Source organism: Neolamprologus multifasciatus, chromosome 2, assembly GCF_963576455.1.
Source record: "Neolamprologus multifasciatus chromosome 2, fNeoMul1.2, whole genome shotgun sequence".
Classification (NCBI taxonomy): domain Eukaryota; kingdom Metazoa; phylum Chordata; class Actinopteri; order Cichliformes; family Cichlidae; genus Neolamprologus; species Neolamprologus multifasciatus.
This window is the reverse complement of record NC_140440.1, coordinates 31,572,966-31,597,157: the sequence shown is the minus strand read 5'-3', so window position 1 is coordinate 31,597,157 and position 24,192 is coordinate 31,572,966. Positions and strand designations below refer to the sequence as shown.

At 41.8% G+C, this 24,192-nt stretch overlaps 2 protein-coding genes and 1 pseudogene across 3 annotated transcripts; 1 reads left to right on the top strand and 2 right to left on the bottom strand.

Moving 5' to 3' along the window:
• Nucleotides 1-78: 78 nt before the first annotated feature.
• LOC146524829 (inositol-trisphosphate 3-kinase A-like) lies at nt 79-8,216 on the bottom strand. Its single transcript, XM_085177534.1, has 7 exons — nt 7,343-8,216; nt 6,058-6,142; nt 5,336-5,549; nt 4,572-4,776; nt 4,378-4,479; nt 2,848-2,919; nt 79-2,739 (listed from the first exon to the last, which is right to left on the bottom strand). Exons 1-7 carry the CDS (start codon nt 8,207-8,209, stop codon nt 2,491-2,493), a joined length of 1,794 nt encoding a protein of 597 aa, XP_085033660.1. The 5' UTR covers nt 8,210-8,216; the 3' UTR covers nt 79-2,490.
• Nucleotides 8,217-10,818: 2,602 nt separating this feature from the next.
• On the bottom strand, nt 10,819-23,339 carry LOC146524827 (seipin-like; annotated as a pseudogene). Its single transcript, XR_014876874.1, has 10 exons — nt 23,104-23,339; nt 21,637-21,892; nt 21,485-21,560; nt 21,055-21,198; nt 20,909-20,944; nt 20,227-20,361; nt 12,800-12,897; nt 11,231-11,354; nt 11,062-11,121; nt 10,819-10,964 (listed from the first exon to the last, which is right to left on the bottom strand). The product of XR_014876874.1 is annotated as a seipin-like (transcript).
• On the top strand, nt 13,547-20,015 carry LOC146524828 (uncharacterized). Its single transcript, XM_085177457.1, has one exon. The coding sequence runs from the start codon at nt 13,618-13,620 to the stop codon at nt 19,378-19,380; it is 5,763 nt and encodes a 1,920-aa protein (XP_085033583.1). The 5' UTR covers nt 13,547-13,617; the 3' UTR covers nt 19,381-20,015.
• Nucleotides 23,340-24,192: the final 853 nt, after the last annotated feature.

Genomic DNA, 24,192 nt, shown 5'->3' with positions numbered 1-24,192 from the left:
AACTGCCACAATATTAGCATACTTTAAAAAAATATATTTAGGCAAATGTAAGATTTTGTATTTTTATGGCATTTTTTAAAATTGATATTTGGCTTAAATAGTTTTATTATTAACAAAGTAATTAACAACAAAGTAATTCAGGCATCTATTTGTCAATCAAACACAAATTATTATTATTAGGTTGTTAAACAATAACAAAAGGGGAAAAATGTAATTTTTCTGCTGTATTTCCTGTTGTTAACTAAAAAAAAATCCAAAATTAAGTCATTGTCATTTTTAACAATAGTCCGTAATAACAGCCCCAAGACATTATTGCAAACTTCTGCATCATAATTTGTGGTCTCTGTTTTAGACTTGTCACATTTTAATGCCAAATCTGTTTTCAATAGATGGAGTCTTTAATTACTAAAACAATAAATTGTCATCTTCACAGTCTACAACCACTGAAATGCTAATTATGATGTCTTAATGTTGGGGGAATATTGTCTCTTGGGCTAGATATTTCTATTTTTCTAAACTTTTGAACACAAAAATGTACTTGAATTTAGCTGATGTACATACATCTGTTGAAACCCTAACCCTAGCTCTGAGTTGTAACACTTTGCAGAAAAAAGGAATTTAAAAAGTAAAGTTAGTCTGATTATTTTGTTATCCTCTGACGGACAATGTCAGTGAGAAACAAAAACATATTGTTATAACCTAGAGTTCAGATCACCGATGATGTGTTAGACCTCATAGGGTTAATAATTGTAATTGTTTTACTGCTTACTTTTCAGTTATTATTATTTGCCTTACTTTAAATTAAACACTCAGCATTATGTTAACAATACTTCAGATTTGCACAAATCATATCTTTCAGTCTTCTTCTTTCGGCTGCTCCCTTAGGGATTGCCACCGTGGATATCTGTCTCCATCTCACTCAACCCTTTGCGTCCTCATCTGTCACACCAACCCTCCTCCATTAATATTTTCCTCCTATTTTTTCCACCATCCCTCCTCTGCACATGTCCAAACCATGTCAGCCCTGCCTCTATAACTTTGTCTCTCTGATGTGCTCATTTCTAATCCTGTCCATCCTTCTGCTCTGCCACCTCTAGCTGCACCTTGTGTATTTTTGTCAGTGCTAGTGTCTCACTCCGATCTTGTAAACCTTCCTTTTCACTCTCACCGTTCTCTTTCTGTCACATATCACCCCTGATACTCTTCTCCACTCACTCCACGCTGCCTGGACTCTCTCCTCTCTTGTGCCCCATCTGTTGCTTTGGATGGTTGACCCAAGATATTTAAACATCCACCTTCACCACCTCTGTTCCTTGCAGCTTCACTTTTAGACGTGTTTTCACCTCTCCATGCTCTCTTCGGCCTGCCTCCTTCTCTCACTTCAGATCATAATGTGTAAGAGGTCAGGCAGGAGTCCACAGAGACTCCTGCCTGACCTCATCAGTCCACCTGCCCATCACCACATCAAATAAGAAGGGGCTCAGAGCCGATCCCTCCCCACCTTAAACTCATCCGTCACTTCAGCTGAACACTTCACCACTGCCTCATGCAGTGTAATACATATATATGCTTTTTGGCTGCACCAATCTATCTCACTGAAATATTTCACTCAACCTGCTTTTTGCAATGATCAAATGGATTTGACTGCCCTGAGATTTCAGCTGTTAAACTCTCACTGCCATTTAGCATTTTATTTATTTATCTACCTTTTTGCATATCACTTGGATGTCTGCAACTCATTGATCATTTTATATAAGATGATGATAATAGTGACATGGATATATAAAAACCCAACAGAAAGAAGCATTCTTATTTTAATTTTTTATATATATATGTGAGGTTATTTATAGCCTATAAAACTGTGAAAAACATTTCAGCTGCATCATGTGTAAGTAATCTAAATACAAACAATATAATAATACAATACAAACATTGTGGCTGTGTTTTCTTCATCAGTATAGCTTAATCTGTACTTAACCCATGTTTTTTAAGACATACTGTCTTAAAAAAAAGACAGAGCACGAGGCTGTTCAGTCGATGTGCGCATAATGAGATACCTTAAATGAGCTTATGTTGCAACAAAGGTAAGCTGTTTTCGGTTATGCACCAACCAAATTACAACAAACAAGACAGGAGCATTTGTAAACAGATCTCCAGCAGAGTCATTCCCAAGCCATGCCTCTTCACTGGGCAAGCCCCTGATCTGTAGATGTTCCTTGGATTGTCCGTCTTTTGCGAAAGAGAAAACAAAAAGGTCTTTGTAACATAGTCGTTTTAACTGTCAGAGTATGTACATACCGGATGCACAACCACATATCTATGGATTTTCAATACACTGAAGTCCCTTTTTCCTCCTCCTTAGCCCCTGAAGACACAATCTCCATTAACAAATCAAGTCTCTGCAGTGAATGAAACCATTCCGATGTAACACCAGTCGATTTGTCCATCTCATCCACTTACAATTGTGTAACGACTGTCAAAAATGCACATTCACGGGCTTATTTGCTCCTCCTCACAGCTCTCCTCCTGCTGCCAGGAGGCCACACTGATGGCCTGGGCTAAAGATGCGACGAGAGAGGACAGACCGATGAGGTAGCCGTCCTCCCTGCTACCCTCAGACCACGGGACGTTGTGTCGGAGCTCCTGCGAGTCAGGCATAGGCGTCGTCTTTCCGAAGTCTATCATCCATACACTGGCCTTGCTGTGGTCGTGGACAAAGAGAAGCGAGCTGCCAATCACCTGATCGATTAAAAAACATAAAGGTATTGTAAGAGTGGCTATGATGAATTCATGTGTTTTTTATTTATCGTACAATTGAACAAGATTCATCTCTACATGTAGACTAACCTCATGAGTTCTGAAAAATGGCGAATTCTTTAGTGCGTCACTCAGGGCCAGGAGTCTGGAGTGGTACGCTCTCTGAGAACACACATGGGTGGAGATGTTTAGCAACAGCAAATGGTGAACCTATGATAACTAAAACGTTAAATGGGATCTATTATGCTTTTCCTTGTTTTCACTGTTACAACAGTGGATGCTCATCTTAGACATGGCCAAAGCTTTCAGATAACCAGGTCAGTGTTTGTGCAGCCAATTTGGGCTGTAGGCTGCTCTAAGCACTCAGTGTCACTATCCCTGGGTCTCTTCACGGTTCTGAGTTTTTAGAGTTTTAGTTTCATTTTGGGTTTAAGTATGCTTTAGGTTTGAGTTGTTTCTCATTTTGCTTGAGTAGTTTGTGTGCCTGTTTACGAGATTTTCAAGTTTACTTATTTTGCGTTTTGACTTTTTATTAGAGTCCCAGTTCAGCTGGGTCTCCTCGCTGCCCCAAATACCCCTGTGTGACAATTGTTTCTGTCTCCTTGTCCTCGTGTGTTTTCCAAGTTTTATGTTTGTGTATTTTCAGTTATATTTTGGACTTTGTGGGGTTTTTTTTCCTTTTGTGGATTATCTGCCAACATCTTTAATAAACAGATCATTTTTAGCTCATTCCTGCCTGCATTTGGGCCCACATTCGACAAGTCATGATCAGTGTTGGTCAAGTTACTTGAAAAAAGTAATCATTAACTAATTACTGATTACTTCCCCAAAAAAGTAATCCAGTTACTTTACTGATTACTTATTTTCAAAAGTAATTAATTACTTAGTTACTTAGTTACTTTTTAAAAACACAATTTACAACCTGAATAGGTGATAAAGCGATAGATCTTTCAGCCCAATTCTACTTTTTCTGCATAATCCATCATATAAAATGTAATCAAATGGAAAAGTCTTTTTTCAAGTTTTTAAAACTTGTTTTATTAGTTTTAATCTTTTAACTTTATGCATCAAGCAAAAATTTAATTATATGCAATATTCTCTGACTGGAAGAAGCGTTACTGCCCATCTCTGGTCATGATGACACTTTTTCACTCTTATTTGTAAAAGAAAGACGATGCCTTTAATATGGTCACAGCTTTGCCAGAAAATGCAGGTCTGCTTTCTCCAAAAATTAAGAATGAGAGATGTGAATGAGCAGAAAATCCAAAAGTAATTTTACATTTTCTGATTATTTTGTAAAGTGGTTGGTGTTGGATTATTCTTTCAAAATAGTTTGGTCTGGTAAGTGTCTTTAGGTATACACTGCAAGAACTTTGCACTTCTCTACACCTTTCCCTACCACCCTGACAGGTCACAGCAGATGTAAGTCCTCACCAGGTCTCCACTTGAGGGTTTCTTTATCCCCACTTTTTCCACTTGCTTGCTCATTAAGGATTGCATTCATTATCAGTTTTGAAGTTGCCAGTTCTGTTTTCTGTTATCAAACAATTTTTTTCTTACTATGACATGATTTCAGGTGCGTTTTCTAAAGGACAAGTTTTACATGTTAGCAGAACTGACCAGAGTGTCCAGCTGGCTCCTGGTGAAGTAAAGCAGTGCCTCAGTGACCTGAGCTAAAGTCTGAATCTTTCTGAAGTCCCGCTGGATGCTACCATCCTCCATCTGACTCACAGAGACAGAAACAGATACTTTATCAGACGGATCGTTTTAATAAACAGAAACAGTGCACTTCCTTCCCTGGCCTTCACTCCTACCATAATGCCCTCTATCCTGAAGCCCAGCGTGGACGTAGAACTGATTGAATCCCTCCACTGAAGGTAGCGCCATTTGGTGACTCCCTTCTGTGCATGTTCCTCTGCTGACGGAGCAGAAGGGTCCATTTTCACCATCTTCTGGTACATATCGCTTCGCAGAGGAGCTTTGACACGAGCTTTGACTAATTCATCCTCCTGGTAGGTTCTAGCAAAGAAAATGTAGATATTTAGTTTTGACAAAGGGGTCATTCAAACTTTGTAAACAAAAACACCAATATCAGACTGGAAATAATGGTGTGATATACCACAGTGAGTGAAATTCAAGGGCAGGTTTAATTCCTGGGCCTGAGCAGAAAGTGTGATGTTTAGATGCTGAGGTCTCACTTGAAGGTAAGACTCAATTCATTCCTTGTGGACACAAAGACGTATCTGAACCATTCAAAACGACAGTTCCCGTATCTGTCTGCTGACAGGGATCGCTCTTAATGACCAGAAGCTCAGGACCAGGTACAAACTGGATGTTGACGTTTTAATGTTTTGTCATTTTTTTGGGATTCGATATAAAAATAACCTTCCGTGAGCAGATGTTAGTCATCATAGCAAGAACATGATACAAACAATTTATTCCCAAATACCCTTTCTATACATTAAAACCAGTGTAGCGTATTATTCATAAAATCTGAAATCTTTGAAGCCCTTCATGTAGCTGAATGTTAATATTCTGCAATCAAGACTTGATGAGTCACCTGTTAGAGACGCCTTACCTGACTCCCATCTTGCAGTCCATGATGACGGGCCTCTTCAGGCCACTTAGCAGATCCTCCAGGCGGATATAGCAGAGCTCCCCTCTTGTTACCAAGCCATGATACTGTGGGACAAAGGGTCTCAGCGGGTCTCTCATCAGGCAATCCAGGCAGTTTGCTTCCACTTCACTGTATAGTTTCAGCACCTCGCCTCCTTTACTGACCTGGAAGTTACCTGATGACATCAGCAAACATCAAGAAGAGATGAAATTATCGTTCCCATACAATCAATAAGGCAATAAGTGAAGGAAGCAGAGTGATGGGTACTGCCTAAGTTCAGCATAGTAAACTTTTTCAAGACTGACACCTCAGTAAAGGTAATACTGAGCTTCACTGTCTCCTGGTTTTAACCATCCACTGTTCTACGTCCTAATAATCTTTTGAAACACAAACTAAAACAATGACTAAGTCCATGAAGAGCTGAGATAATGTGCAGTCACGTGGATATTTACATATGAGTCAATGTGAGTTAATGCCGGCAAGCAGTGGTGATGACATACAGTACATCCTATAGTGACTTCAGTTCATATTTACAAGTCAAAAATGTCTTCTTGGAAAGCTTTGCAATCATGTAGACATCAATGTGTTAGACAGCATCATAGCTAGCATCATTTGGAAATGTGTTCACGCTGATTTCTGAAAGCCTGCACGTGTCTGTGTGGAAGAAACTATAACACACATGCCTTGATGTCCAGCCAGCTGGACCCAGGAGCTCTGCCGGCTCATAGACCAGTGCATCATGGTCAGGAAGGTTTTCCAGGAGCGGCACTGAGGCATAAAAAGAAAAGCACGTTACGTGAGAGGAGCATTCCTGTCTAGTAGTTATCCAACAACTATTATCTCTAAGGCCAGTTCAGGGTGTGGAGAATACCTGCCATTTCTTTGTTAATAGGTAGGTTACCTATGTGTGAAGCACAAAGACAAACACCTGCAGGGAGTTTAGAGTGCCAAATTTACCTACAACAGTAATAGCAGCATGCATGCAAAAAGAAGCAGGGTAAGCCGGTTTGTTAGTGTGAAGGGCTAAACTTGCTTTGTCACACTAGGAAAAACAGAGATGTCATTAATAAAATTAACAGAAACTAGTTTGTTTTAAGCCGTGGCAGCGTGGCGGCAAGTATGTGTATTTTTACGCACGTTTGCTGCCGTGAAATGTCAAAACATTTACAGTGAAATCATAGTTATGGACGCACGTTGAACTTTAATTCTCTGTAATTTGGAAATGGTTCATTTGTACATTTCTTTTGACAAAAGCATAACATGACTACGTAAATACTTTGATTTCCCACTTCGGGGAGCCATGTAGTCACGTGGCCTTAACAAACTCTGAAAAATGTACTCCAGCAAACAGAACATTCCTCAGTAGTTACGATCTACTTTGTATATACACAAAACAGTCTCTAACAGACACAGAGGTAGCCAATGAAAAACCTAAACCCAAAAGCAGCTGAAGCTGAGCCAAGCATGTTCAGTAGTGCACTGTTACAAAATGCCAGGCTTGCAGTTTGGAGGAAATGTCTCTATTACATCATATTTAAGCTCTTCCAATCATACACACTTCCATATTAAACGTTACCATGCTGCTTTAAAATTTTTGTAAACTCTTCAGGCCTGCTACAGCCGACTGTCAGTGTCTGACAATGCAAACACACTGTGTTTAGAGCGCGCTTCCTATCATCCTCCCTCTGTTCGCTCTTTACTCTCATATCTGCAGCAGCAGCAGCCAGGCATGCAAACACCATTCAAATCTGACTTTGTCAAAGTCCTCTTTCAAGCCCATGCAAATCAGTAGGACCACAGGTGCACAGAACAGTTGAGAAACATGGTTTTACTTTACTTCCATGGAAAACCAGAGCAGCCAGACACACGAGCCAATGCTAGTGTATCAGCCAGGACCCTCCCCCCAAAAGTGAGAACATACTTTAAAGCTGCATCTGTGTATAATGTGTTGTTCTCAGATATTCTCACCTTCCTGAATGTCTTCCTCTTTGACCCAGCATCCTCTCCTTCACTGAAGACCTCGTCGCTCTCCGCGGAGGAAAGGTTGAGGGAAGAGGAGGAGGAGGTGGAGGAGTGCAGAAGCTTGGAGAGGATAGGATGTGGGGAGGACCACTGTTGTGTTGTGGACCCCTCTGTCACTCCTGGCAGTTCCTCTTCATCATTCCTTTTTGGGGTCTCCCTGCTGCTCTTTGGATCTCCTTCTACTGCTGAAATAGTCGATCTCCCATCTTCGTCTTCCTCCTCTTCTTTCCTCACTTTCTCAAAGCTGGAGTTTCTACCTCTCCAGTGTTTTCCCTCAGCATTTGCACATCCTTCATCATCGTCATCATCATCAAATTCCTCTTTTTTTTCAGTCTCCTCCACCCTTCTTTTCCCACTCCACCTTCCTCTCTCGCAGCTGTCTGCGTCGACCTCAAAGCTTCCCCCCGACCTCTCCTTCCTCCTAAGTTTCCATTTTGCCTTTAGCCAGTCCCTTGGAGATCTTGTAGTCAGCTCTTCGTTTCGTTCTGTGCTTTGAAGTTCTTCTGTTTTGTCTTCCTTCACATTTGTGGCGTTTGACTGGCAAGCCATGTCTGAATTGTGCTGATCATCCGAGTCCTCGTCCTCTCCCAGTCCACCTATGCACTGACTATAAGGGGGGAAGCTTTTTGTTGACTGGAGACTGGGTCTGGATCTTAATCTGACCATCCTGCAGCTGCTCGACGGCCTTTCACTGATCAACAGATGTTGATGCGTTTTATCCGATAAGGTGGAAAAACAGTCATTCTCTACAATTTGCTGATTCTCTATCTCCATCTTTATCCCCTCTGTGTGGTTGTCATCTGTAGTGTCCATCTTTGTGTCGGATGTGAACCCAACATGTGCTTGTACGACAGCAAAATCTTTACAACAGATGCACAGTTTTGAACACGTTTGAGGAAATGCATTCAAAGAGTCTAAAAATCACTAGAACGACAACATTTTTTTTTAAATGACAGAAATTGAAAAAAAAAAAAGAAGCAGCATTAAATGCTCACATGTATCTAACTTACCTAACCCGTGTCCTCCACCTGCAAGTTTTCAGTTACACAAAGCTGTGTGCCTGTCAGTGAGCCACATCCCGTTCCCATTCTCTCTGCTGGTGTCAAATTTTGCATGCAGTGACGCTGTTAAGTTTCCAGAGCTTTATTCGGGGACAGCTGCTGGAATTTGGCCAAGAGTGCCACTGGCAAGAGGACATCCAGGAATACGGTGTCCTCCCTCCAATAATGAATGTGTTTTACAGTGTTTTATTTAAATAGTTACACAGCATTCGAGTGAATAAATGCAAAAAAAAAAGTATTATTTGTGTAATAAGAAAAAGATGCAAATTTTGCTTTGTTGTTTTTCAGAATTTCTTTTCACCATACAACAAAAGAAACAGCTCCACAGTCCAACATTTCACAGCTTAATGAAAAGAGAAATTCTAGACAGTTATTATGTAGAATAGATTTCATGTATATTGTTATATTACTTTGAAATAAACCCACTGACTACTTTGTTAGGAAAGCCTCAACTGCTCATTTTCACAATTATCTCATCAGCCAATCACATAGCAACAACTCATTATGTACGGTAAGGGATGGTCAACACAACCTGCTGAAGTTCACACACTGGTGATTTCTGCTTCAGCATTTGGAAGTTATTATCAGAATCTGGCATAAACAACATGAAAGCATAAATCTATTATGCCTTGTAACAACAGTTCAGGGTGGTGTGTGGGGGATTGTTTCTTGGCACGTGTTGGGAAACTTAGTAACAACTGAGCATTGCTTAAAATGCCACACCCTATAGAGTATTGTTGCTGACCATATTGACCCATTTGTGACCATAGTATACCCATCTTCTGATCATTGCTTCCAGCAGGACAGCACGCCGTATCACAAAGATCACATAATCTTAAAATAGTTTCTTGGACATAACAATGAATTCACTGTACTCAAATGGCCTCCACAGTGACTAAACCTCAATCCAATTAAGTATATTTGGGATGTGCTGGAACGGGAGATTTATAACTGTGTGATGCTAGCATGTCAGTAAAGAACAAAATCTCAGAAGGATGTGTACGATATCTTGTTGGATTAAGGCAGCTCTGAAAAGAGATCCAATCTGGAACTAGCAAAGTGTAACCAATAAACTTTCCAATAAGTGCGTGTTGATGGGTGTAATTGTCCCAAGCTAAGGAGACACGGTGTGGCATTTTGTTGTTATTTTTTTGCAACTATTGCTTAAAAAACTTGCAGTGGGGTAACCGTTTGGCTCACTGTGTTGAGCAAACAACCAATATTCTGAAAGGCTACTGCAGGAGCTGGGGTTTGAGTCTGTCTTGGGCCATTTCTGGCCCCCAGCTTCATGCTGCTGATGTTTCTGCTGTTTTATGTGTGGATTTAAAGAAGTTATCCGTTGAGTTGAACTGTGAAGTTTTTGTTTGTAAAATTTGAGCTCTGTTTTAAACGTACTTGTCCTCATACTCAGTTGTCCGCTGGAGTTTCCCCACATTGTTTCGATTCTGGTTAGAGCCAGTTCAGGCTGTTATGTGAAAGGAGTAGCAAACACCAGTGTATAAAAGCGTCACTGATTTTGATTTTCGCATTAAATAGTCCTCATTTCTTAGAACAAGAATCCTCAGTTTGAAAAAAAGGTATTTTTTTTAATGGTAATGCTTCATGCAGTCAACCAGCTAAATGAATTACTTGTATTTAAAACCCCTCCCAAAACCAAAAGCAGCTTTCAGCTGCATTGAAGTATTTGGAAAAGATTTTATCTAAGTGTAAATTAACATAAAAATCTTGGATTAATATGCCACTGAAACACAGGGGTGATGGCTGTGTAGGTAACTTCTTTTTCTTCTTTCAGCCACGTTCAGTTTCTACCTTTGGAGGTTGCCTCAGGGCATCATCTGCCTCCACCACAAACTATCCCTCTGCACGCACCCATTCACTACATCCATAAACCTCCTCCTAGATCTTTCTCTTTTCTTCCTGCTTGGCATCTCCATCTTTGTCCAGTATATCCACTATTCCTCCTCTGCACATCTCCAAACCATCCCGACCCCTCTTACTTTGTCTCCAGACTTTGTCTGTATAATTAGTGTTAACCAGCAACTACAACATTTATGATTATTGTAATTATGTGTTATTTTATATCAGAGCAAAATGTATTTTTGTTTTGACTATAAAGACATTTGCAAGTGACTTATTTGTGGTGCCTATAAATACTCAAACAAATAAAACCATACATATTTTTTTCAGTCTAACATATTCCCAAGAAATGTTTTTCTCGTAATGACAGGGTTTCTTTGCGGCTTTTATGTAAAATTGATTCTCTTCATCATTTTCAACCAGATATTGGCCTTAAATATTCATCTTTACATCACATTATCATGCTTGTTCTCTGCACATTTTCCTCCTCCTTTATCAGTTGCCTCAGGCTGCTTCTGTTTCGTTTATTTCTCCCTGACCAATTGTATCTCTGTTTTGCTGCTCTGTGTCATTTCCAACGTGAGAATGTGGTTCCTCCTGTCTCTCGTCTGTGAGGTTTTGATGGAAGGGACCCAGCATTTCTGCAGTGCCTGTCAAAGAATTTGTTCCAGCAGTCAAACACAGTAAATCACACTCTTGAACTGATCCAGTTAGTTTAAACATGCATGAACATAAATAATAATGTACCTGCAGGGACAGCTCTTTCCTCCCTTGCTGGTTGTTCTCCTCTGTCCAACTCATTCTGAACTGTAGGCAACAAGGAACTCAGTGACAGGTAAGCATGACCAGGAAGGAAAAATCTGATAATTCAAGTTTAGAGCCCTGTCTGTTGGCAGTCATGGGTCTCTCTTCTCACCCGCTGTGGTTTCGCTTGAAACAGCAGCCTCATGTAGCTGAAGATGAAGATGAAACTGAGGAAGATGAAGTTGCTGGAGACGCCCACAATGGCTGATATGACGGGGAAGTTGTACAGCAAGTATCTGGTGAGGCAACGGGTAAAGAGAAAAAGTGTCCTGAATGTGTAGTGCAGACTAAACAAAGACCGAAACACAAAAAGCAACAGAAAAACGTCTCCTTACAGAAGCATAAACTGGAAATAAATACTAGGGAAATGTAGCACAGGATCTGGGATATGTTAGGGGGAAGTGAACTGAGGCTCTGACAAGGACAATGAGGCAGACAGCAACTACATAGGAAGCAACAACTCAAAGCAACAAACAAGGAACACAAACTTCCAAAATAAAACAGGAAATAAAATAACTACATAGGGAAAATGCAGACACATAAATATGAGGGACAAAGAAGAGTGAAATGATGAAGCTACTTAGAAACTAGGAGCAAAACTAAATACAAGAATACATGAAGTGAATATAAACATCAAACAAACCGGGGATCACAAAGAAGAAATAAATCAATACAACTTCAAAACTTCAAAGGTCCAAGAAACTCTGGGTAACCTGAGCCAGAACCATGACAAAAAGTACTCAAACTGTCTGCCAGAGACACCTCTCAAAGACTTAGCAGTGATGCATCTCAAAGTCTGCATGTCTCTGAGTGTGGTCACTGGGACTGGGCCAAAGTCTACACAGTGTCGGGACCTGGGGTCATTGATTTTGGCAGCTGATTAAGAAAGATGAGGATCACTGCTACCTGAATTCAAGTTTTTCAGAGCCACTTCTGAGAAATGTGTGTCTCTTTCACGTCCACATCATATTTCTATTCCATTTATTGTGGCGTTATTGAGCTGAATGTAAGTTCTGCTTCATTCCTCATAAACCACGAGTGAAAGCAGAGCCACTGGTGCCTTGGCTTATCATTGTTATATCTCTGTCAAGTAACCAACCCATGATTTTGAGGAAAATCGCACAAAATGCCATATTCTGACAGTTGGTCACAGGAAAAAAAACAAACCAAAAATGTATATTCCATAAATAATCAAACTTTGAAAAGTTCTAGCTGAAGCGCTCCGAGTCAGCTGGGTTTTTTTGGTACAATAACTTCAGTGTATTTAATGAGCCATTCAAAATTTTGCCTTTATACTACAAACATTTTCCTGGAAGAAAGCCCTCGAGGTACATATGAATGGATCAAAAACTTCTTTTGGGCAAACTTTTGAGCGTCTTTATTCCCACGCAGTATTTCTGGTCGAAACCAATTGCAGCACATGAAAGCTCTCCTTTTTGCCTACATTTCAGTACCAGGGTAATCTGGGTATGATTCCTTCTGGTCGAAGCAATTTTCTAAAATAGTGACATTTTATCACTTGTGCTCCATATGATAGTTTGGATACATCACAGTCATCAAATAGCTTTAGACTGTGAAGAGAACCCTGCAATCTGAGTACACAGAGGGGCCTGGAGGAGGTTTAAACGTTACACATGTTCTTTTTTCAAGCAAATGTGTGCATTATGTGGGTAATTCTCACCTTATGCCAGTGAAATGAGCATGAATGTAGAGGTCAGATGAATAAATCTGCACCCTGCTGGACATGATCTCGATGACAGCCGTGACTGAGGGAGCATACTGAACAGAGAGGGAAAATAAACTTGTTGTGATGCCTCAAAGGCATTTATGTAATTTATCTTTAATGTTTGCTTTAAAATAATTCCTTTGTATGTCTTTAAGTTAAAAAGAACAGTAAAAAGAGTTAAAAATGTTAAGAAGCTTTAATTTTGAAGGTGAACTTGCTAATAACCTCACTTCCTTGTGGGTTACCTGTATTGCTTCATTTCCTGTTTACTTGCTCTTCCTGGTTGCTCTAAGAGGGAGAGTGACATGCGGTCTAGCTCTGAGGCTTATCCACAGCCATCCACTTGGGATCATTGTTCAGGCAACGCCGTAAGTGTATATATTTCATGTTGAAGGTGTTAAAAAGGCATAAATAGCGGTATTTGTTAAAAATTATATTTTTTTTGTGATTCATGGAGGTTGATTTGTACATGTTAAAAAAGGCAGTTTTGATGATCATTACTGTTGCTAAAGCTAACACGAAGGTGTAAGGTCACATTTTGAGTTATTTCGTGACGCAATATTTATGTAAACGATCATTTTTTCTATTCTGTATTTCTTTTCAACTACAGTTTTCACCGCTTGTCAAATGAAGATTCTGAGTAAAAGGTCAACTCTACTTGGATTCGTGTATTCATTGACAGAGGTTTAGCTTGGTGTTTAATCAGAGTTGCTACACTCTGCAAGAGAACACTACAGTGAAAAGGCGGCACTCGATGGTCCTACGTGTTCGTGATGGCAGCAAGCAACAAGTCATCGGTATCAAATACCAGGAGCAACGTGACATCAGCATCATCTGTAAGTGCGGCTCGCGCCAGAGCTAAAGCAGAAGCTGCTAAGGTACGAGCATCATATGCTAGCCAGGAGGCTAAATTAAAACTGGAAAAGGCTGCTAGAGAAGCAGAAAGGAAAACTAGAGAAGCTCAAAATCAGTTGGAAGCCGCTAGAATTGATTCAGAGCTGGAAGTGCTAACATTAAATCGTGAAGCAGACGCAGCCATCGCTGAAGCACAGGTGTTAGAAGATGTAGCAGAAATGCATGGAAATGTAGAAAATGTGAAATCTGAGTCAGAAGACAGGCTTAGATTGCAACGTATTAGTGAATATGTTTGCTCTCAAAATGATCAGAATCAGTCCACCTTTGCACCAGTATCTGTCCCACCTGTTAAATCTGTAGACCGTGCAGAATCACAAGACAGTTTCAGAACATGGCATCCACCTGCAAGCTTAGCAGAATTCCAACATAGCAACAGCAAGCCCAAGCCTGAAGCGGATAATGGGACACATCCACCCACAACAAACCTGTCTAAACTGACCAGAGCTGAATCGAGGACCGACGTCGAAAGGACAAACCCTCGCACGTATATAGGTGCTCAATCACAAACACCCCCGCATATGCTTCCAGTGAGCGTGTCACAACCACCAGACCCTCTGGCACAATATTTGGCGCGACGTGATCTCGTTACGTCAGGACTGTACCAATTTGATGATAAGCCAGAGAATTTCCGTGCATGGCGGTCCTCATTCACTAACGCTGTTGCTGAGGTTCAACTTACAGAAACACAAGAATTAGACCTCATGACCAAATGGTTAGGAAAAGAGTCTGGACAGCAAATAAGATGCATACGCTCAGTGCATGTCAATAATGCCAGTTTGGCTCTGCGCAAGTCATGGGAGAGGTTGAATGACTGCTATGGCGCCCCTGAGATGATCGAGCAGTCGCTGTTTCAGAGACTTGACAGTTTTCCAAAAATTGCAACCAAAGATCACATCAGATTACGTGAACTTGGGGATTTGCTTATGGAGATACAAGGCGCCAAGGAGGATGGATACCTCACTGGGCTGTCATATCTAGACACCTCCAGAGGTATTGGACCCATAGTAGACAAGCTCCCATATGGGCTCCAGGAGAAGTGGGTGTCATCTGGGTCGTGGTACAAAGAGGAGAATAACGGCTGCTTCCCCCCCTTTAGTTACTTTTGTAACTTTGTCTGTCATGAGGCAAAGAAGCGAAATGACCCCAGCTTTATTCGTCAAAGCAACGGCGCAAACCCCACAAGACCAGAAAGATTACCTATGAAGAGCTTTAACACCAACAAGTCTATCGCGGTTCACAAAACAGATGTCTCTACAATCAACAACGACCCTAACAAGAACTGCCCATTGCACAATAAACCTCACCCACTTAAAAGATGCAGGACATTCAGAAACAAGTCCATCGATGACAGGAAGGCCTTTCTAAAACAGAAAGGAATATGCTTCAAGTGTTGTTCTTCAACTTCACATGTTGCCAAAGACTGCAAATCTTCTGTGAAATGCTTAGAGTGTGAAAGCATCTATCATGATGCAGCCATGCACCCTGGTCCACAACCTCAACTCACCAAGGCTCCTCCACCACCACAAGAGAACGGCGGGGAGGGAGAAGATGACTCTAATGTAACTGATGTTAGAACTAGCTGCACAGAGGTTTGTGGCCCCGGCCAGTGGGGTCGTTCTTGCTCTAAGATCTGCCTTGCAAAGGTCTACCCCAAACATTCAAAACACAAAGCCGTTAAAGCTTATGTAATTCTGGACGACCAGAGCAATCGCTCTTTAGCCAGGCCAGAGTTCTTTGAGCTGTTTGGTGTGGAGAACAAACCACTCTTATACCATCTCAGAACATGCTCCGGCGTCATCGAAACGTATGGCAGGAAGGCAGAAGGATTCCAGATAGAGTCGTTGAACGGCAACGTTCTCATACCTCTTCCCCCACTCCTTGAGTGCCCTGAAATCCCTAACAATCGAGCTGAAATCCCAACACCAGGTGCAGTTTTGCATCATCCTCATCTCCACCATATAGCCAAACACATCCCCGATCTGGACCCAGAAGCAGAGATACTCCTGTTGCTCGGGAGAGACGTGCTTAGAGCACACAAGGTCAGGCAGCAAGTTAATGGGCCACACAACGCTCCCTTTGCACAACGTCTCGATCTAGGCTGGGTGGTGATAGGGGAGGTGTGCCTAGGTAATGTGCATAAGCCAACGGTTGACACATTCAAGACCCATGTGCTAGACAGCGGTCGCCATTCCATATTTCAGCCCTGTGCAAGTTTCATGCAGGTCAAAGAAACACAGCCAAGCTTCAGCAAATCTAACAAAATGCCGGAGAGGATGCTGGGACACACAGTGTTTAACCAATCTGAACATGATAACAAACCGGCCCCATCAATAGAAGACATTCTCTTCCTAGAGATCATGGATACAAATGTCCACAGGGATGACACTGGTAGTTGGGTTGCTCCATTGCCGTTCAAGGAGCCACGGCAACGTTTGCCAAATAATAAAGAGCATGCGGTTAAGAGGTTTGAATCCTTGCAACGCCAATTCAGGAAGAAACCCGAGATGCAGAAGCAATATGTGGCATTCATGGAGAAGATCATTGCCAATGGTCACGCAGAAGTGGCACCACCCTTGAGGGAAGACGAAGAGTGCTGGTTTCTTCCATCATTCGGGGTATACCACCCACAAAAGCCCAACCAAATCAGGGTGGTTTTTGATTCCAGCGCTCAGTACTGCGGGGTCTCCCTCAATGACGTGCTTCTGACTGGTCCCGACCTCAACAATTCTCTCTTGGGTGTCCTTCTACGCTTTCGAAGGGAGAGAGTAGCTATCCTCGCCGACATCCAACAAATGTTTCACTGCTTTTTGGTCCATGAAAGGCACCGCAACTTCCTCCGGTTTTTGTGGTATGAGGACAACGACCTCACCAAGGCAGTTATCGACTACCGCATGAGGGTTCATGTCTTTGGCAACTCACCATCTCCGGCGGTGGCCATCTATGGTCTGCGAAGAGCCATTGCTGAAGGTGCCCAGAAGTACGGTGCCGACACAGTGAAATTTGTGGAAAGGCACTTTTATGTGGATGATGGCTTGGTGTCTCTCCCATCTGAAGCAGAAGCAATCAACCTTCTCCAACGGACTCAGGCTTCACTTGCTGAATCAAACCTCCGCTTGCACAAGTTTGTGTCGAACAGTCCAGCAGTCACTGGAGCTTTCCCGCCAGAAGATTGTGTCCCGCTCATCAAGGATCTGGATTTGAGTGGGGAGACAGCACCCATGCAGCGCAGCCTGGGTTTGCTTTGGGAGATCAGAAAAGACACATTCACATTCTCTGCATCAACTATTATCAAACCTTTCACCCGACGTGGAGTCCTCTCTACCGTTAATAGTGTTTTTGATCCGATGGGTATGCTGGCACCTGTCACAATCCAGGGACGAGCTCTTCTTAGGGAACTTAGTTCGGAACTGACTGACTGGGATGCACCTCTTCCAGAAGACAAGCTGAAGAAATGGGAAACCTGGAGAGATTCTCTTCAAGTCCTGAAGGAGCTTCATGTGCCACGTGCATACACATCAACCTCGCTCACCAAAGCTGTGCGCACAGAGTTGTTTGTATTCTCAGATGCCTCAACTATGGCCATTGGGGCTATCGCTTACTTGAGAGCCATCCAGGAGGATGGAAAAGTGGAAGTAGGATTTGTTATGGGCAAAGCCAAATTAGCACCCCAGTCTGAACCAACAATCCCGAGGCTCGAACTCTGCGCTGCTGTCCTTGCTGTAGAAATGGCGGATCTCATCCGGGAGGAGCTGGATCTGAAATTGGATGCTGTCAGGTTCTACACGGACAGTAAGGTGGTACTCGGGTACATTTGTAATATGACAAAACGCTTCTACACATATGTCCATAACAGAGTCCAACGTATCCGACAATCTACCAGACCAGAACAATGGTGTTATGTGTGCACGGAAGAAAACCCTGCGGACCATGCATCCAGATCTCTGCCTGCATCACATCTGGCACAGAGTTCTTGGTTCACCGGACCTTCATTCCTGTATCAGTTATCTGCAGAAACAACACAAACCAGTGAGACGTTTGAGCTCATCGACCCGGGAAATGACTCAGAGATTCGACCACAGGTACGCACCTACACTACTCATCTGAAGGAACCTGTACTTACCCCTGATCGCTTTCGCCGTTTCTCCACCTTTACCTCTCTACTGCGAGCAGTGGCTTTCCTTATCCATGTGGCAAGATCTCATAAACATTCAAACCAAAACAGCAGGTGTACAGGATGGCACACATGCCGCTTACCTCGTACTGTGGATGAAATAGCTCAAGCGAAACATGTCATTCTGCAAGCAGCACAAAGGCCAGCCTTTGCCAAGGAACTGTCGGCCCTCCAAACAAACAAAGTGGTGCCCACAAACAGCCCGTTGCATAAACTCAGTCCAACTTTGGAGAGTAGTCTCATCTGCGTTGGAGGCAGACTGAAACATTCTCAACTAACGTCTGAAGAAAAGAACCCAGTAATCCTACCCAAGGACAGCTACGTTTCCTTACTGCTCGTGCGACATCACCATGAGCAGGTGAGACATCAGGGTCGACATCTCACAGAAGGTGCAGTAAGGGCAGCTGGACTGTGGATTTTGGGTGGTAAGCGACTAATCAATTCAGTCCTACACAAATGCGTAATCTGCCGGAAGCTGCGTGGGAGACTGGAAGAACAACGTATGGCTGACTTACCGCCGGAACGTCTCAAGGTTTGCCCTCCCTTCACATATGTGGGGCTTGACGTCTTTGGACCTTGGTCTGTTGTAACCAGACGCACCAGAGGAGGACAGGCAGAGAGCAAACGGTGGGCCATGATGTTTAGTTGTTTGAGTTCAAGGGCCGTCCACATTGAGCTGATTGAATCTATGGACACATCTAGCTGTATAAATGCTCTCAGGCGGTTCTTCGCTCTCAGAGGCCCTGCAAAGGAACTCCAGTCTGATTGTGGGACCAACTTCATTGGAGCTAGCAAGGAGTTGGAGATGGATAATACTGTACGGGGGTACCTCAGCAAGCAAGGATGTAGCTGGAACTTCAGACCTCCTCATGCTTCCCACATGGGAGGCTCGTGGGAACGGATGATTGGTGTTGCCAGGAGAATCCTTGATTCAATGCTCTTGCAGCAAAAGAGTCGCCTAACCCATGAAGTGCTGTCAACACTAATGGCAGAAATTACAGCTATCATCAATGCACGTCCACTCCTACCTGTGTCTACAGACCCAAACCAACCTTTCATTCTTTCACCAGCCATGCTCCTCACACAAAAATCAGGAGTTCCACCTCCTCCAGGAGATTTCACAGATAAGGACCTCTTCACAAAACAATGGAGGCAGGTTCAAGCGCTCGCGAACCAGTTTTGGGCCCGTTGGAGCAAAGAATACTTACCATCCTTACAACAAAGACAAAAATGGACAGTGACACGCAGAAACCTTCAAGTTGGGGATCTGGTCCTCCTCAGGGACAAGCAGACCATTCGCAACTACTGGCCCATGGCCATAGTCACAGCAACCTTTCCTGGGAAGGATGGACATGTGAGAAAGGTTGAGGTAAAAACGACCGACCAAGGTGACACAAGAACCTTCCTTAGGCCAGTTGCAGAAGTAGTTCTTCTTCTGCCTAAGGACTGATTACGGACTGTTGTTTGGACTCATTCAAGTTCATAGTGGCCTCACATAGGCCAGGCGGGGAGTGTGATGCCTCAAAGGCATTTATGTCATTTATCTTTAATGTTTGCTTTAAAATAATTCCTTTGTATGTCTTTAAGTTAAAAAGAACAGTAAAAAGAGTTAAAAATGTTAAGAAGCTTTAATTTTGAAGGTGAACTTGCTAATAACCTCACTTCCTTGTGGGTTACCTGTATTGCTTCATTTCCTGTTTACTTGCTCTTCCTGGTTGCTCTAAGAGGGAGAGTGACATGCGGTCTAGCTCTGAGGCTTATCCACAGCCATCCACTTGGGATCATTGTTCAGGCAACGCCGTAAGTGTATATATTTCATGTTGAAGGTGTTAAAAAGGCATAAATAGCGGTATTTGTTAAAAATTATATTTTTTTTGTGATTCATGGAGGTTGATTTGTACATGTTAAAAAAGGCAGTTTTGATGATCATTACTGTTGCTAAAGCTAACACGAAGGTGTAAGGTCACATTTTGAGTTATTTCGTGACGCAATATTTATGTAAACGATCATTTTTTCTATTCTGTATTTCTTTTCAACTACAGTTTTCACCGCTTGTCAAATGAAGATTCTGAGTAAAAGGTCAACTCTACTTGGATTCGTGTATTCATTGACAGAGGTTTAGCTTGGTGTTTAATCAGAGTTGCTACACTCTGCAAGAGAACACTACACTTGTTAATTAGGTGTCAGTTAAATATTGACCTGCTGTTTCCATATTAACATGTGTTCCCCTGTATCCCTGTCCTGCTTATTGCTCCCTACTCCCTTTTTATCTGACATCTATATATGCAGGACTCACTGGGTTGTCTGTGAAGTCTGAGAAGAGCTCCACCTCCAGCACTTGTTTCTGCTCGGCTGCTCCGGTCAAAAAGGCCGGGAGGAACAGCAGCGTTCCCAGCGTCCTCAGCAGGTCTGAGCGGTATCGCAGTATGCTCTGACCACAACAGCACAGCACAGCACAATATCTTTCACTTACAGTGCACATGTTATTATCCAGACTCTGGGATGAATTCATTTTGCTCTTTTGTTACAAATGTGTAAAAAAAGGTCTTTAGTGATGAAATTTAAAGAAAGGATTACAGATGCAGGCTCAGACGCTCATGAGTTTATACTACACCCATGAACCAATAGGCTGTTCATGGTGGTTGTGGATTAACTTACCAGGGTTTTTTGTAAATTAGACACATGCATCTAAAAAGTATGGAGATGTGTAAACAATTAAAACAAAACTCATATAATTTATTTCTGTTAAATAAAAAAAAATGCTTTAGAGTTTGAGTACCGGTGCAGAATCAAACAGTCCATGTCACATATTCATCTTGTATTTCTAAGCTGTCATGCCACATCTTTGTCCTGTCATCTCATTAACTTTAGCAGTGGGATGACCTGACACAGTGGAAGACCTGCCATAAGCAGCTCTAATCTGGCTCTGAGCAGGCTGTGTGATTAAAAGGGTTAGCATGCGTCAGCACTGTACTCACAAAGCGAGAGCTGGAGGCAGACAGCTGATGTTTTCCCTGGGAAACACACAGCAGTGCAGCAGTGAATCACTGGAGTAGCTGTTAAAAGTACACCATTTGATTGCATGTAGACGCGCTGGTGCTGAGTGAGTATGAGTGCAGCTTACAGAGCGAGCGGAGGAGGCCACTTGCTCTCCATCCTGAGAGAAACAGGTTGTTTTAATCATAAACATCCCCAGCTCCCGATTGGTTGGGGAATCCGGCATCTCCAGCTGCAAAGACATCCGATAGGGCTGGCCGAATGTCAGCGCCTCGATATATATTACAAAAAACATATGAGTATTCTTGGAATGCATATAAATATATACATATATATAATATGAATGAATGTCTATAGGGGAACAATTATGCTTATTTCCAGCCATATATTTTTATTTTTATGGTGAGGCTTTGCATAATTCACTGTTTAAAATTAATTCACTGTCTGAAACAAGCCCTTTTTTGTTCCTCCCCACTCCGCTCCCCAGTAAGGACCACTTTCTTCCTCTAAAGAAAAGCCTAATAAGTCCCCTGCATGGAGTAAACTGATGAACTTACATGTTTTTTATTTCTGATCAGAGAGATGTTGGCCATAGGGTAAGAGCACAAAAACGAAGCTGCTTCACAGTCTGTCCTGGAGATTAAAACATGAATAAATGAGAAAGAATGGACCACAGAAACAGAAGCTGGATGGGACTTGACATACACACCTGTAGTAGTAGTTCACAGGTGCAGAAAAAGTCGCCTGGGGCATGTAAGAGTAGTAGAAAGTCCCGTACAGAAATGCAGCGATCCACAGGAGGAGGAAGACAAATGAGAACACAATTGAGAGCTGTACGAGTCTCTGCCGGGCCCGTGACATCGCAATGAATACAGCGTACTGGAGCTTCACCAGCGCCCAACCAATAAGGACTGATGGTTCTGCATCATCTTGTGAATGCAAGTTGCTTTGTCGCTCCATTAAATCTAAAAACCAAACAAGCAGTGAAGGTTAATAAAACACATCAATAAAGGTTATTTTATGGAAATAAGGACTCATATGGACTCAGCTAAAGCAGGTTAAGATCCACATTTGTGAGTCTGAAAATGTTTCAGTGTTATCTGAGACGTCATCTGCTTCACATTTTCCTGAAATATAGACACACTGAGCATTTCATTCACTCCCAGACCCTCGGTGTGGCTGACGATGTTATGATGTTTCGGCACAAGCCTTCACATTCATGTTACCGAGATCTGCAAAACCGCTGAGTCCAATCACAGTCACATGCAGAGTTCTTTCATATCAGATGACTTCAAACGGTGTCAGCAGTCAACTGCCAGACTGATAATATTCAGCGGTGAATCAAAGTCTGATGATACTTTTCTGTGTTTATAATTTCATCAGTTTTGATAAGATCTCCAAAACCACTGACTGACATGCAGCCCAAATCATGATAGAGCCTCCACTGTGATTTACAGATGGCTGTACACACTGTTTAGCCTAGTTCTTGTGTAATTTGGCATTCCTCAGCATGTTCCCAATATTTCCCTTCCTTAAAAATGGCTTTTTCTCTCAGATCCACTGTAGTTTTATTTTTTAGGGATGACATTTTTTTCTTTTGTCCTCCACTTGTCCAGTTTCCTCAAATTTTTAAGGAGACACTGCACACCATGACGAGATATGGCAAGCTTTTAGCTAACAGCTCTTTGAAAATCCCTTTGTTGTTGCAAAAAAAATAAAAAATAAAAAAAATGTCTATGGAACTGTTATCTTTGACATTTTTATAGATTCAACTAAAAAAAATTGTATCAAAATATGTGTTTTTATGTAGGTTGTGCCTAAAAATATGATTTAAAGTAGTTCTTTGCTAAGCTGTCTCTTATGTGTTTTATGCTTGAATGATTTATATGTCAGTGTTAAGTGGATCAATAAAAAAGTAATATTCCTCTGAAAATGGTCAGGTACAAAGACTGAACTGAAAAACTTTGAAAAACCTCCAGAAAAGAACATTTGGCTCCTTGGAAGTTCAATATAAATGAAGGGTAGCTCAAGAATTTTACACAACACTGTAAATCATAAAAGAAGAAGGGAGTTGAGACTTTCTCTTCACGTGAATCCTGATAAAGCATTCAAGAAAAAAAGTAGGATCCCATACAACATGCCTGCAACAGTTATCTGTCCTGCTATAAAAACTCACCTCTTGCTTGCGCTGGCTAATCGTGAGCAGTTAGGAAACGTCTTCTTCTTCCCCTGAAGTCCCCTCAGTGGAGGCTTGACACAGATTTTATGCAATATGAGCAAAACTCCCCCAGGAAACTTCTCCTTAGTGGCTCTCGGACTCACATTGGACAGGATTTAGTCCATCCCACACTAAGACAGATGCTGCTGCCAACTGTAGCAGAGTTCTCAGAACTGAACAAGACTTCAGTAACACTGCGACACACGTCATCAAAATACTCCAAATGTACGAGGCATTTCAAAGTGGACATGTGAGATTATTTAGTGATGGTACTTGAAATAATGCCTAAAAACTAACATATTTGTCCATATTCAGTGTTTGAATCCATAGCGTAACAAATGCTAACTCATGATCTAATGCTGCATGAGGTCTAGTATTCTGAACTGTGTATTGGTTTTATGTCCAGCAGAAACTGAGAATCATATCAAACTGTTTGCTGAACTGATCATTTATTGTTGATCTATTTTGTTTTATCTCGTGGTCCATCATCCCCAGGGCTTTTTTGTTTCAGTTTTGTGTTATCTTGTGTTCTGCTTCATGTATTTTTTTAATAGCATTATTACTGGTAGTGATAATAGTCTCCCCAGTGTTTCTATTTGTATCACCATCTGTCTATTTTCTGTTTTAATGCCTTGTTCCCCCTTGTGTTCCTTTGCCTCTGATATCCAGTTAAGTGTTAGTGTTCATGTTTCCAACAGCCTCTGTATCAGTTTGTATTAGTTTTATTTGTATTTATATTAGTTTTATTTCACATCTTGTTCCTCTCCTGTTAGGAACGTTCAGAGAGCTACACTCCTGTCTTCCTCTTTATCTGTCTGTTGTTCACTGATGAACACACACACACACACACACACACACACACACACACACACACACACACACACACACACATATATATAAATAATCATTAAATGAAACACTGAGATCTCTTACTTAAGTAAGAGTAAGTACTTGTTATGTGCTACTTATGTGCTACTCAAAATGTATTTATGTATGTTAATAATTATGTAATAATTACTTTATTATGTTATATATGATATTATGCAG

Coding starts and splice junctions, on each gene's coding strand:
- LOC146524829 (XM_085177534.1), bottom strand. CDS start 8,209: ATGGACACTACAGATGACAACCACACAGAGGGGATAAAGATGGAGATA. Junction 5,550..6,057: donor CCAGCTGGCTGGACATCAAG/GCATGTGTGTTA, acceptor TGATGTCATCAG/GTAACTTCCAGGTCAGTAAA. Junction 4,480..4,571: donor TCAGGATAGAGGGCATTATG/GTAGGAGTGAAG, acceptor TCTGTGAGTCAG/ATGGAGGATGGTAGCATCCA.
- LOC146524828 (XM_085177457.1), top strand. CDS start 13,618: ATGGCAGCAAGCAACAAGTCATCGGTATCAAATACCAGGAGCAACGTG.